Consider the following 14,515-nt stretch of genomic DNA (forward strand, 5'->3'; position numbering starts at 1 on the left):
CTTGCAGTCTTGCTCACTGTCCTCTGGCTATTTTCTTTACAGCAGATGCCAGAAGAAACTGTGTTTATTGAGACAGGAATGAAGCCCATGAACCAGCCAAGCACCTGGCTCAGGGAAGTCCCCAAACAACCCTGATGCTGCCCCAGCCACAGAATCAACTGCAGACCACAATGGACGATTGCATTCAGTCCCTGACTTCCCCACTATGCCACAGTCCACACCTCATCTTCAGGATTTCTGCAGGTGTCCCTGAAAGGGCTTTCTAGGACTTGGCAAGAATTATCATTGGCTTCATCCTTTTCATACCGCTGAACTCCGTCTCTACAGCTAGAACTCGGGCCAGAGCATGGTGAGAGGCAGCATGGGTTGAGTGGAACGTGCCTGTGTGTGGAGTCTTGTAGACAGACACACAGCATGGCCTTGGTTTCCAAGGTTAGTTTCCAGGTGCCATTATCTAGGGTGTAATCTGAGCAAGATGCTAACCTTCTTCTGAGGCCTCATTTTCTCACTTATAAAATGACTCACAAAGATGTTCTGAGATTTAAATAATCAGACATGTGGAAATATACTGAAATATACTATGTAGTATGCTAGATTTGTTATGATCCTTACAACAAAAGGCCTTATTTTGTTCTTTGTTGGAGTTTGGGACCTTTTAAAAATTTTTTTAATGTTTATTTATTTTTGAGAGAGAGACAGAGCGTCAGCGGGGTTGGCGCAGACAGAGAGGGAGACACAGAATCTGAAACAGGCTCCAGGCTCCAAGCTGTCAGCACAGAGCCTGATGCGGGGCTTGAACTCATGAACCATGAGATCATGTCCTGAGCTGAAGCTGGACACTTAACCAACTGAGCTACCCAGGGGCCCCTGGAGTTTGGGATCTTAAAGCTATGTTATTCCCAAGGGCTCAAGCGATTGGCAGTGTGGCATAATGGTTAAAACATTAGCTTTGAAGTCAACATCTGAGTTCAAATCCTAACTCGGTCACTTATTACAATGTTGTTTCATCTTGTTTCGCTCTCTCGGTGCCTCAGTCTCATCTGTAAAATGGTGAGAAAAATGGCTACCCTATGGGTTGGTTGTGGAATTAAATGAGATGATAGACACAGTGCGATCAGCCCAGTGTCTGGTACAGAAGAAGCATTCAACAGAAGGCAGGGCTGCAGCTGCTGTTATAATTTATTAGTCTGGTTTTCATTGCCATGATTAATTAATGGGGGTGGTGTTTAATGCAATGGGAATTGACTCAGGCTTTACCCAGCGGGTTAGAGGATGGGCAGGCCTCCGGATTTTCTTAGCTCATTGGCACACACGAGGCAGCATAAAACTCACACTTCATACTGCAGTATAAGACACCTTCTAGTGCCATACTGGGGTTATCGAGGGATGATGTGGGAACTTCTGTCTGTGGGCCTTACAGCTGAGGACCATCATAACAACAGCTGATGTCTACGGAACTCTACTTAGCAACCATGAGCAAGGTACTCTTGGAAGCACGTTCCTACCAGATAGATTCTAATCATCCCCATTTCACAGAGGGCCAAACCAAGTCTCTGCTAGCCTAAGTAATGTGCCCAAGTTCACACACCTAACAAATGGCAGAGCCAGAATTAGATGGGGGTCAGGCTGAGTCCCCTCATTCTGCCTTCTGCTCAGAAGCAGTGATTAGAATTCAGCCTGGTGCCCTCTCCCAGTCTCACTGGAATGTCACAGAAAATGCTGCCCAAGATAAGGTCTCAGGACCAAAGTCCAGAATCAACTTTCAAGTCAAGCTGAGGGGCTGTCTGGGGTCATCGGGCCAGGACAGACCAGCTGGCTGCGTTAGCGAGAGCCCCCTTGGTAACCACCCTCACAGGAAGCTCGGGATTTTCCTGGGATCATTTTCAAAGGCTCTGGTTTACTCGGTGAGGCCAAACTCAATTGCCGTGGGGCGGCCTCCAGGCCAGAGATCCTGCCTTTCATTTCACAAGGAAGCTTTCCTGATCCGAGTGCCATTGAGGAGGTTACAAAACAAGCCTTCCCTGTCTTCTCCACGCTTAGACAGCTTTAAGTAGATGTTGCATAAAGAGAGACTTCCAGATTATTACCCTTTTTGAAGTGATTTTGTTAGTTTTAAATAACTCCATTTTGTGGCTACCTGTATCCTGTTTGGCTGATTAGAGCTAAAGAACATGATAATTGCCTGCTTTCATTCGGCTCTAAAATAAGCCCCGAGCATCGTGCCCAGCCGAGACTGTGCTGCAGTGCTGCGCTCGCAGTTTATTCTTATTACAGATGGCATGCTTTGGTCCCCACGACACCCCCACGCAGGCTGCCCTGGGAGCTTATCATTAGCATCTCTGTGCCCCTGACGGGTCTCTCTGAGACTCTGACGGAAGGCAGAAGCAGTCTCTGAAGAAGAAACTCAAACTGATACAAAGAAAACCTAGACAGCCTGTGTGCCCCTGTGCACTGTAGGGCCGTGGATGACAGGCCCGTGACATGGGGACTTGTTGAAAGCTATTTTGCTGATTCTGCTCCTTTCCAAGTAGACAAAGAGCACAACCAAGAAAAATATTTCTTCTAAGAATTAGAAGTTTCCATTTCAGGGGCGCCTAGGTGGCTCGGTCAGTTAAGCGTCCGACTTCAGCTCAGGTCATGATCTCACCGTTCATGGGTTCGAGCCCTGCACCGGGCTCTGTGCTGACAGCTCAGAGCCTGGAGCCTGCTTCGGATTCTGTGTCTCCCTCTCTCTCTGCCCCTGCCCTGCTTACACCCTGTCTCTGTCTCTCAAAAAGTGAGTAAACGTTAAAAAAAAAAAAAAAGTGGGGCGCCTGGGTGGCGCAGTCGGTTAAGCGTCCGACTTCAGCCAGGTCACGATCTCGCGGTCCGTGAGTTCGAGCCCCGCGTCAGGCTCTGGGCTGATGGCTCGGAGCCTGGAGCCTGTTTCCGATTCTGTGTCTCCCTCTCTCTCTGCCCCTCCCCCGTTCATGCTCTGTCTCTCTCTGTCCCAAAAATAAATAAAAAACGTTGAAAAAAAAAAATTAAAAAAAAAAAAAAGTTTCCATTTCAAAGGCATGAGCACAGCTAATTTAGACTTGTTAGTAACTGTAGGGACCAGCATTTATTAAACACCTACTGTGTGCCCATGAGGCCGGGTTCTTTACCTGTGATGGCTCATAGGATTAGCTCTGGCTACACTATCTGCCTAAACACCAATCCTGAAACAGCTTAATGTTTGCAAATACAGCCCTAAAAACAGGACAGGGAGGCATTCGACATAGACACTCACTGTATTTACGCAATTTTGAATCTAAAAGTGTACGAAGCAAAGTGAGTGACTTGCTAGGGCAACATGTAAAAATACGTATTCTTTGTTGAACTATAAAAGGTGGTCTCGGGCAGCTTCCAACTTGCAAGTGATAGGGCACGGAGCAGAGACCCAGAAAATGCTTAACAAGGCCACTGTCACCATGGGAAACCTTACTCGTTCTTACATCTCAGAAAACCAAGAGTGGAAAGCTCAGTCTGTCGATCTGAGCGTTAACAGAAGGTTCAAAACGTGCTGTCCCTCCCCTCCTTTTCACACTGGTGGCCATGTCTTCCCACAGCAACTTCCTACAGAGACTGCACTGCTCCCCAAAGTCAGCCCAGCACACGGAACACAGCAGAGGTGCGGAACCTACATGACCCTGGCCCTACCGCTTTTGAGCCCCTGGCTGGAAATCACTGACACATCAAGTTAATGAGCACCCGTCATTAGCAGAGAGTAAGTGCCACGTGGCCACACCGGCCAGGAGCCCAGCCCACAGGACGCTGGGGCCACCAGAGTCCAGGGCAGAACCCTGAGAAGCGAGCCTCCTTCATCCGATAGATTAAGCAGGCAATCTGTCAGCACCAAAGGCTTTTCATCAACAGGTGGTGATAACATAAAACGAAGCAAAGTTTCAGAGAGTAGTCGTGACAGCATCTCACCTAGGTAATAAAAGCAGTAACAATAAGAAATAATTACTTTCTGCAGCATGGAGGCATCACCTCTTGTGTCAGGGGCATGGTTACATTTTATAGGAGAGGGAACAGGCTCAGAAGGTGCAATCACTGCTCCGAAGTTATCACAGCTCTACTAAATGGAGGAACCGCTTCGGTCCTGAGGCAAAGGATAATGGGTAGGCACGGTGGTAAGAGCACGTAACTGGCAACTGGTTTGTCCATTCAGCTGCCCCTTCCATGAGAATTAGCTCAACTGAAGGGGAAAACGGAATCTCGATGAATGCCACATAGAAAAGATTAAATTTCTTTGGCCTCTTTGTTTAAGAAATAGAAGGAAACAGCTGAATTCTGCTTGGGGAATGAGTTGAAGCAAAACCCATTTGCGGCAAGAAACTTGGATGCTGGGGGGGGGGGGCTTCCTTGGGCTCTGCCAAGTTCGTGAATTCACGTCCACATTTCACAGCACTGCACCACAACAATTCCTGTGCTGCACGCAGCATGTCAGGACCTCGGGGAGTCGGTGTTCCTGGTGCCATTATTGCCATTGGTCAAACGCCACGGGTGTTATTGAGTGTTGCTGCTTGTATCGCTCGGGGTCAGGCATCATGGACAGATGAATCAGTTGGTGGCTACGACCATTTGTGTTCAGGACTGCACTGGGCATGTGAGGTGTGGGGAGAAACTGGGGAGTTGTAAACAAAGCCTCATCTTGGGAAGATTTTCCAAGTGGATATCACCGGAAACCAGATTCAGTATTTAGAGGGTGTTATGTGGGCTGAAGGAACCAGGCACGCTGGATGTGGCCGAGACTATTACAGTCTGCCAATGTCCATTCTCCTGTTTTGCCAAGCAGAACCCCGAGTTTTGCTATGTACATTTCCTAGGTTCCTTTGTAGCTAGGTGAGGCTGTGTGGAGTGGGAGTATTGTATGGGACAAAATACTTTATTTTTTTAAAACTTTTTAAATGTTTATTTTTGAGAGAGACAGAGTGTGACCAGGAGAGGGGCAGAGAGAGAGGGAGACACAGAATCCGAAATGGGCTCCAGGCTCTGAGCTGTCAGCAAAGAGCCCGACACGGGGCTCGAACTCACGGACCGTGAGATCATGACCTCGGCCGAAGTCAGATGCTGAACCGACAGAGCCACCCAGGTGCCCCTGGGATAAAATACTTTAATAAATAAACTTTATTTTACTTTAATAAATAAGATTTACTTCTTAAAGTAAGTTTTTCTTAAAGTTTATTCATTTATTTTGAGGGAGAGAGAGGGAGCAGGAGGGACAGAAAGAGGAGAGAGAGAGGATCCTAAGCAGACTCTGCACTGTCAGCACAGAGCCTGATGTGGGGCTCAAACTCACAAACTGTGAGGTCATGACGTGAGCCAAAACCAAGAGTTGGTTGCAACTGACTGAGCTATCCAGGCACTCCTTATTAAAATAAATTTTAATCAAGAAATTTTATTTGGCCTTTTGGACCTCCCTGGATCCTCTTTCTGCCAGCAGAGATTGCAGATGTGATGGCTGGAGCTAAGCAGCTATCTTGGACCATGAAGTAACCTTGAGTTTAAATGCCAATGGAGGAAGGTAGAGAAAAAAGATATGGTCATGGGTCTGTGATGACAACAAATTTGTATTTTCAGACTTCCTTCATGAAAAAGAGAAAAAGGCTCCCATGTTCTCTAGCCCCTCGTTATTCTAGAACTTCCTATTATTTCTAGTAGAACTAACTCCTAACTGATATATTGGACTCTAAGTTTGAGAAACTTTCTTTGACTACCTCTTGGAGCAGAATAAGCATAAATGTGAACAAATATTTCCATAAGAAATACTTCAGTCTGCTCCAACTAGGGGAAAAGACGTGTGGGGATTAGGTAAACGTGGTCTGCCATCTGGAATCTGAGAGACAACCGTTCACATTCCATGTCCCCCACTCACTACTGTGGGTGAACTTGGACAAGTTACTCACATGCTCAGCCACCACTTGCAGGTCTTCATGGTCAAAGGGAAATAATGACAGTAGTAACTTCGTGGAGTTGTTATGGGGATTAATTAAGGTAATACACATAAACTCCTTGGAATAATGCCCGTCCTGTACTTAATATTCAGTAAATGAGGCCTGCTGCTATTATGATGAGGACGAGGGCAACGTTCTTCCTGTTGTCATTGGGGATGCTCAGGCAGGCAGCTTGAGGATTTTAAAGAGTGATGCACTGGAGTTCTCATGTCTCTGCCTTCCAGAAAGTTTGGCTCAGAAACACACTTGTTCAAGCCAATCTGTCTTCTTGTTCCCTTCAATGCCACCTCTGACAAAGCATACTTCTGTGGAAACGGTCAGGTCAACAGGAAGCCGGGAAGCCATTACATTCATTACATGAGTGTTGAGTATTAGACATTGGGGGGGCAGTCGGCATGAGAGAGCAGCCATCCAAACATAACAGGCTTCTCCTTTCACACTCTCTAGACTGAAAGGCCAGGACATTGGCTGAAATGCAACGTGATTACCAAGGACAGGGAAAGCTGCAGTCACCGGCCACGGAGCCTGTACGGTTCCATCATGTAGAGACAGGAGAAGAAACATCCCAAGTCCTGAAGTCTACCTGACGTGTCACCTTTCTAGAAAGGCAATTTAGAGAGCAGAAGGAGCCACCACAGGGAATTCTGCACAAGCCAACTATGTTAATGAATGTGTGGGGCGAGGTGAGGAAGACATTCACCAGGCCCCATAGGGAAAATGTGGTGGTGGAGGGGTGAGAGCTCAGGCATGTTGCACCAAGCACATAACACAAACAAAACCGTATAAAGCAAAACACACACAGCCAAGACGGAGAGGACCTATCAGTAGCTCCCAAAGCAAAAACAGATTATTAGCAAGTGGTCCGTTTCTCTGCAAACCAAAGGCCAGGCAGGACCGATTGGTCTTTGCTTCCTCAAGCTGAATTCGATACACAAAGAACAAAGGAAGACCTTTTGGCAGAAACCACAAAGATAAAGTTTGGAAAAAGTACGCATTACTCCATTTAACCCCCACCTGCAGGTATACACATCCTTCTTTCAGTTCTATCTTGCTACTGAGAAAACTGAAAGTTAGTGAGTGAATGCTGACCAATGTCAGACAACTCCAAAGTGGACAGCACCTGGAATGGTACCCTGGTGCTCTTAACTTAGTATGTCTTGACCCTAGCCATGCATGAGAAGCACGTGGATACTTTCAAAGAGCATAAGTGCCTAGGCTCCATCCCCAGATGAATTTCATATGAATCTTTGGGGGTGCAGCCTGAGCACAGGCGTGTTTTAATAGCTCTCCAGTGAGGGGTACCTGGGTGGGTTGAGCAGCTGACTCTTGATCTCAGCTTAGGTCATGATCTCAGGGTTGTGGAATCTAGCCCCACATGGGGCTCTGCACTGAGCTTGGAGCCTGCTTGGGATTCTCTCTCTCTCTCTCTCTCTCTCTCTCTCTCTCTCTCTCTCTCCCCCCCCACCCACCCCTTCTGCCCCCCTTCCCTGCTTGAATGCTTTTTCTCTCGAAAGAAAGAAAGAAAGAAAGAAAGAAAGAAAGAAAGAAAGAAAGAAAGAAAGAAAGAAAGAAAGAAAGAAAGAAAGGCACCCAGGTGGTTCAGTTGGTTACATGTCTGACCGTTGATTTCAGCTCAGGTCATGATCTCAGGGTTTGTGGGACTGAGCCTTGCACAGGGCTCTGTGCTGACAGGGTGGAGCCTGCTTGGGATTCTCTGTCTTCCTCTCTCTCTGCCCCCCCCCACCCCGTTCATTTGCACATGCATGCACATGGGCACACCCACACACAATGCACTCTCTCTCTCTCTCTCAAAATAAATAAGCATTAAAAATAAATAAATAAAAGCAAAAGCTCTCCAGGGATGCTGATTGAGTCCAGGCCCACAGGCCCATCCCCAAGGCTGTGCTGTGGAGGTTAACTGTTGCATAGTAACCAGCTCTGGGGAGTTTTAATGATTATAAAAAAGAAGAAAATGAAAAAAGAAAAAGATCAGACATTTGGAGCTATTATCTAAGAGCTAATCTCACATCCTGCCCGCAATACTCTGCAATCTGCCAAGCAATTTCACATACTTTGTTTTAGCTAATTCTCACAAAATCCCCTAAGGTCCATATTTGGGTGAGGAAGAAACTGAGGCTGGGAGACGGGGAGTCTGTGCAAGGCCACACACGGCGATTCTGGTGCTCAACCTAGAGTCCTCTTAGCTCAAGTGCAGTGTGTCAAAGAGGCCCCATCAGGAACCATGGATACTCTCCTATCTATCTATACGTATATAAAATATCATTTTATATATAAAACATATATACATACATTTTCAATTCTCCTGGATATTTGACATTGAATTTGAATCACTGGGGACAAGAAGTGGGGGAGACACATGAATTCTAAGAAAAATCCTTTGAAACTAGGTGTTGTCTTAGTAATCCGAAGAGGGGTGAAATCACTGCCAATGACAAGAGAGAGAAGCATGGGGTGTGGATTTTGAGAAACAGGAATGCAAGGCTCTTACTGGCTGTGAACGTGAGTGCAAAAGAAAAATAGCTACGCTGGGAAACCCTACATGAGTCACCATTCCGGGGAGTCTACTTACTCTCTGTGATAAGAACGAAGAAGTATTTGAAGTTCTCTGTCTGGATTTCAACGCAAAAAGCTGACCAGGCACATGGTAGATCTCATGAGAAAATACACGAAGCCTGAAAACATGGTTTGGTTTAAAGATTTATCAACTTCAGCTAAAAGAAATCTGGGTGATGCTATCACTCAGCTGGCCTCCCATCCTCAAAGTCCTGCTTGCCCTGATAAGACACTGCTGAGCCAACATCTTCCTCAAGCTCCCCTTCACTTCTCAAACAGAACAGGAAGAAGCTCCATGCACAACTCAATGCTACTCTACACAGAACCAGGTTAAGGGCAGACACTAGAAAATTCTCTCTGAGCTCAAACGGCAGGCTGTTTGAATCCAGCTCTGTTACACAGAGACTTAGGGCAGCTTCTTAACCTTTCTAAGCCTCATTATTTCCATCTGTAAAATGGGTGTATTTATACCCAGGGCCAGCGTCATGGGCATACAGCCTGTGTCATTGCACAAAACCCTGTACTTGGAAGGGCCCCAGGCTTCGTTGAATATTCTGCTGTTGGCGGTCTTGAAATTCTTAATAGGTTTTGAACAAGGGACCCCGGATTTTCAGTTTGCACTGGACTCTACAAATTATGCAGCTGGTCCTGTTTATACCTGCCCCACAGAGTACTGGAAAGTGCTGCAAGAGGTAAGATCTGTCAGGTGCAGCTCAGGTCTGGTGGGGGGTAGGTGCTCCTGGAAGGTAGCCACTGTGACCATTACTTTCACACTGCTGAAGCTATTAGTATGTTATTTGGCCCATCATACTATGTCACACGTAAGCTGGGTAGAGTCAAGTCAAAGACTGAGCTAAAGTGACAACGAATGACCATTTTGTCTCTTAGATTATCTGCACACACTGCCACGGAACCTTCTTGAAGCTCCCTTGAGTTGGTAATTTGCACAAATCTGTGGCTTCCTTCCCATCCCCATGGTGCTGTAGACACAGAAGCGGATATTCTTTCCCTCTGATGACGCTGCTGAGTAGAACGGCCATCCGGTCACCAGATAAGTGACTACACAATCAAGGCAAGAGTCCACTGTCATGTAAACAAGCATCATCTTGCTTTAGAGAGAGAGGCGGCAAATCTGGACCAGGGGAGAGAGACAAAGGGAAGGTGACAGAGGGGGATGGTGTTCTCCCCTGTGAGCTCTTTCTGGAGAAGGTGGTTTGTAGGGTTCTTGTCCGTGAAACTCATGTTTTAGGACTGGATACAACCAGATCAAATCAAGAAACCTTGTGCCATCCTGGCACTGTCCAAGACACTGAGAGGAGAGAAGATGGGAAGTCAGTGAATTCAGGGAATGGGTCCTGGGCTTTTCCCCGGGTTCAATCACGTCCCCAAAGCAATTCAGCCTCCAGGCATCCTGTGTTCCGGGGTGGGGCTCGCTTTCACGGGGACCACAGCTTCTGTTCCAGAGCACCATCAGGTACTTTGGGCTTCCTCTTTTCAGTGCTGCTGAAATACAGGCCTTCCCTGAACAAAACGACTGTCACCCTTATGCTCTGAGGACACACTGCTTGCTGTAAAAGGCAGGGGCACCGCAGCACCCCCAACGCTGGAGGCCCCCTCGCCAGGCAGCATGGGAAGCCTGCTGTGAGGTGTGTGGATGCAGAAGGAGCACCACCTGGTGCCAAGCAGAAAGCGAAGCCAAGACTGAGCAAAGATCCGCAGCGATACAAATCACAGCAGCAGCTAGCCATCACTGAGCCCTTAATATATGCCAGGCACTGGGTACGGGCCTTCTGCTTATTATTACCCCATTAAATCTGACAGCATCCCATGGAAGTAATTATTATTATCACCTTCATTTTCCACATAAGGAAACTTGGAGAGGTAACTTGACTCAGTTCTAAGGCACGCAGCTAGTAAATGTCAGAGTCTGGATTTGAATCCAATCCATCTGACTCCAAAACATAAACATAAACTCTCATTGCTCTGGTGGCCCCTGTGAGGGCCCCTTCAAAGAGGCCCATGATCACTGTCAGCTAACTCCCAGAGGACAACAGATACTGTTACACTTGTGTCAAGTCCCTACTCCTTCCCTTTTCTCAAATATGTTAGCTACTCTCACAGCAAAAGAAAGTTCTAGATTCATGCCAACCATGCTTCAATCACATGAAGGAGAAGACTGGGGATTTACAACCCTACTACAACCTTTCTCTTTCTCCCACCAAGCTTTTTGAAAGGAATATCCAAGAGGGAAAAGGAAAAAAAAAAAAGATTTTGTTAAAGAAGCTGAAAAATATGCTTTCGAACGAGAAACACGTGTGTGATTATTCTCATCTTTTGTCTTCCCCCACTGAGTCGAAAGCAAACTAACAGGACACAAATGCACACACATCCACGTCAAGATAGGAACAACCAGTGGTGCCCTGCAGGGCAGACAATCCAGACGCTGCTCTGGGAAGCTTTAAGAAGCGCTGGGAAACTCCACAGCAACCCAAGCCCAGCTCCAAGCAGGGTTTTCAAGCACGTGTAGCAAAAGAGGAAAACACTGCACTTGAATTTTAAGAAAGGGAATTGAACACCCCGCGGCAGGCAGGCTGGGGGCAGGCAAGTGAGTGTGTCAGAGAGCGCAGAAGTGCTGGAGTTATGCCAGTTTTTTATATCATTTCTTTTTTCCCCTCCTTCTGGCACAAACAAGCTATGGAATCTCAAAAATTGGGTCATCATTTTTGAATTCCCTGCTTTCAGCACAGCGCTCAGTTGGTCTTGTTGACTGGCTCAAAAGTCCGATTTCCTGAGCTAACACTTCCTGGCCATTCAGCTGCACGGAGTAATGACTAAGGGCCTGCCTTTCCCACCAGCAGCAGTGGTTCTCACAGGCGAGCTGAGGTCCATCCTTGTAGTGCCTGCTATTATGTATTTAACGGCATCAAATATGCCCACAAAAGCACCGCTTCAAAGACTGTCATTTCCTGTTGACTCTGGGGTGGGGGACATTACTGACATCCTGATCTCCTTGGGGAGATGGCTTTTCCCATAGGCTTTGGTGTCCCCCAAAGCATGGCCATCCTGCCCAGGAGAGAGTGGGGCCAAGCGGAAGCTGTCATACACAAGCTTCACTTAGGGTCAGTGACAGCGCTCACGACCGAGGTGCCAGTAGAACTGGGCACCATCTGGGTTTTCTTCTAGCAGCAGATTTTAACTTCCCTCCATCTGGGGGCAGGTTTTGAGACCTTTCACTTGATTTTCCAAAATTATATCGGCAGGTGTCTGTCACTTTATATCCCCCATTTCCAGATTTCTAGCAGCCTTCCCCAGTTTGCCAATGTGAGACAAAATACAGTCCTCCTTTTTAGCCAGCGGAAAACATTTCCTATGTCTTTGCAGCCACTTGCTTGAGACTGCTATCATTGCGTCCCAGCGAAGGCTCTGACTTCAGTATTGGCCTCCAATAAACCCTATTCTGGGTGAACAGGAAACCCATTGTGAGCTGAGTTTCTGTGACTCTTAACACTCATGCAAGAGGCATCGAATTTCAGCAAGATCTTCTGAAGTATGAACACCCGTACAAACCAGGCAGGGGTCAAGTCTGGGCTTGCTTTATTTGACCTTGGTTCGTTTTATTTTATTTAGGCAAACTTTTCCAGGGGGCGCAGGGGACCATAAAATCCTTACCTTTTAAAGGAGCCCATTGTTAACAGTTTGTTCATCACGGCCCCTTCGACCTCGCCAAAAAAGTCTCCAGTCTGCGGGGAAGAAAAGAAGACCCAGGAGGAAGTATAGATAAACAATGTGCCCAAACACCAGAGAATAGAAACGGGCGCAGCTCTGTGTTCTGGAGCAAAAGGCGCTGTCACATTAAAGTGGAGTATGTCCTCACAATCAGTATAAGTGGTGGGATTACGCAGCAGACTAGAAAGCTGACGGGAAGGTTCCACCGTACGCAGCACGTGCAAAGAGCGCCGGCTTTGCAAACCGCATTCGGAGCGCTGGAACTGAAATGCACACGCATGCGCGCGCACACGCGCACAGGCATGCGCACACACACCCCTCCCCCCCCCCACCCGGATGCAGTAAGCCTTCATCTGCACTCAGTCTCTTGTGATTAAAACCCTACTTCGTAGAAAGAAACAGGCTATGAGAGGGCTTCCCAAGCAGTAATAAAAAGAATTGTTTATAATTCCTGGATGACCTGTTTAGGGAAATGTAGCCGTCCTCTTCATCGGCCCTATAAATCTCCTGCTGTTGAGAATGCATCTATTCTCAAAATCACTTTCTGAAGAGCACTCGCAATTGTGTCCCTGGGCAGTTACCATGTGGACAAATCAGGCAGCCCAGGGTCCAGCCCCTTGAAGAGGCTTAATCAGACCTCTAATGGCTCACCCCTACGTCCCCAGGGCATTTAGGGCGTAGCAGCCCTTCCCCACGACCTGATTGATGTTTTTGCCTCAGACCAGCTCTTGGTGTTGGCTGAGATTTGCATACTCTGAATGGTGGGATGAAAAATTAACGTCCTTGCCCATCCCTCCAGGCTCTTGGAGCCACAGTCCTCCCGGTCTCGTGGGAGAGGGTGTAGGCAGTAAAGCTGAAAAGAGCTTGGGACAACAGCCTTCTTCTGCCAACACCCTGGAATGAGCCAGTGTAGGCCAGTAGAGAACCCCCATGTCTACTGTGGGTGCTCTAAGGATTTATAACTTCTGTGTGGGGTGAGTGGAGGGCATTACCATCAGAGCCTGAATTAATAAATTCCATAGGCTTTGTATTAGCTAAATCCCGATTGAAATTACAACTGAGTGACCTCAAGCATGCTCCTGGGAGTTTTCAGGCAGAAAGGCATAGAAAGACTTTGTCAGAAAGTCACGAAAGAGAAGAGGAAGAAGAAGGAAATGACATTTCGCTGACTAAATATGGAGCATTGCCTCTTTCATTCCAGGGACAATTGGAATCTTTTGCAAAGTCTATGAGTGTGTGCTGCAGCGAGGAGCTAGGACATTTGTATTTTGTGTGTGTCAATATGCCAGTGTCAATGGAACTGGTTGTTAGATGAAGAACCACCCTAATTGGGGTGCAGGAAACCAGACAACATCAAACAAAGTCAGGCAGAGCAGGCCAGCTGGCTCCCTGGGCAACGCTGCAGGGCTGTCCCAGGGAGAGATCCAGCAGGGAGCAGAGCGCACGTGCAGGCCCGGACTGGGTAGGAGTGGGTCACACTGTGGGCCAGTCGAGAACCCCCAGGGACCAGGCTCCTCTCTCAGCCCTCCATCATCCTGGTGGGAGGACAAGGTTCCTCCTCAAAGGTGGTTAATTTGGATTCCTGCCCCACTGACTCTTGAAAGTTTGGGTTTTTTTTCTCCCAGCCAAACAGGCATATTACCATAGGCCTCTGGGCTCTTGCACTCTCTCAGACTGGCTTTACGTCATGGGCTCACTCCTATCTGATCTTTACCAACTGTCCAATGTCCAGTGATGGTGAGCATCCGAGGAGACAGACTGTGGACAGTTTAATTTCTAACATTGTAGCTTTTCTCTCATCACAGGTGCATTTAAGATTCCCACAACATTTTCGTGGATAAGAAGGGAAATTCAAGCACAATTCCACATGTGACCCAGAGCCAGTTCTGATAAATTAACAAGGCACTGAGGTCAGACTCCTTAGCAACTTAAGGACAATTAACTAATTTATTTAGGCATTAATAGCCCTATCGTAGTGTTGACTGCTAAAAAATTTCAAATGATTTAAATGGGACTTCATTATAAAATGGCTGTCAATCATCCTTTTACAGAGCCCACCAGGAGGCTCAGGCAGGTAATGTGAGGCGCCCCCACCCCCAAACTAGTGAAGGAAGAGAGCACGTCCCAGAGACCACGCACCTCCTTCTCTAATGTTCCTTTATCATGCCACCCTGCTAAACACATCTGTGTTTTACCATCTCTGAATAGGCTAATTTAATTTCTAATTGCAGAGC

At 47.2% G+C, this 14,515-nt stretch overlaps 1 protein-coding gene across 5 annotated transcripts in view; it reads right to left on the minus strand.

Annotated features, from left to right (window-relative positions):
* Positions 1–14,515, minus strand: part of CACNA2D3 (calcium voltage-gated channel auxiliary subunit alpha2delta 3) — an 860,192-nt gene that overhangs the window by 63,711 nt on the left and 781,966 nt on the right. For all 5 annotated transcript variants that reach the window (XM_058726526.1, XM_058726525.1, XM_058726524.1 and 2 more), the window contains one exon: positions 12,225–12,295. In XM_058726526.1, coding sequence (XP_058582509.1) covers positions 12,225–12,295 — 71 coding nt within the window. The remainder of the gene's footprint in view (positions 1–12,224; positions 12,296–14,515) is intronic.

Source organism: Neofelis nebulosa, chromosome 4 (genome assembly GCF_028018385.1).
Source record: "Neofelis nebulosa isolate mNeoNeb1 chromosome 4, mNeoNeb1.pri, whole genome shotgun sequence".
In the NCBI taxonomy this organism is placed as follows: Eukaryota; Metazoa; Chordata; class Mammalia; order Carnivora; family Felidae; genus Neofelis; species Neofelis nebulosa.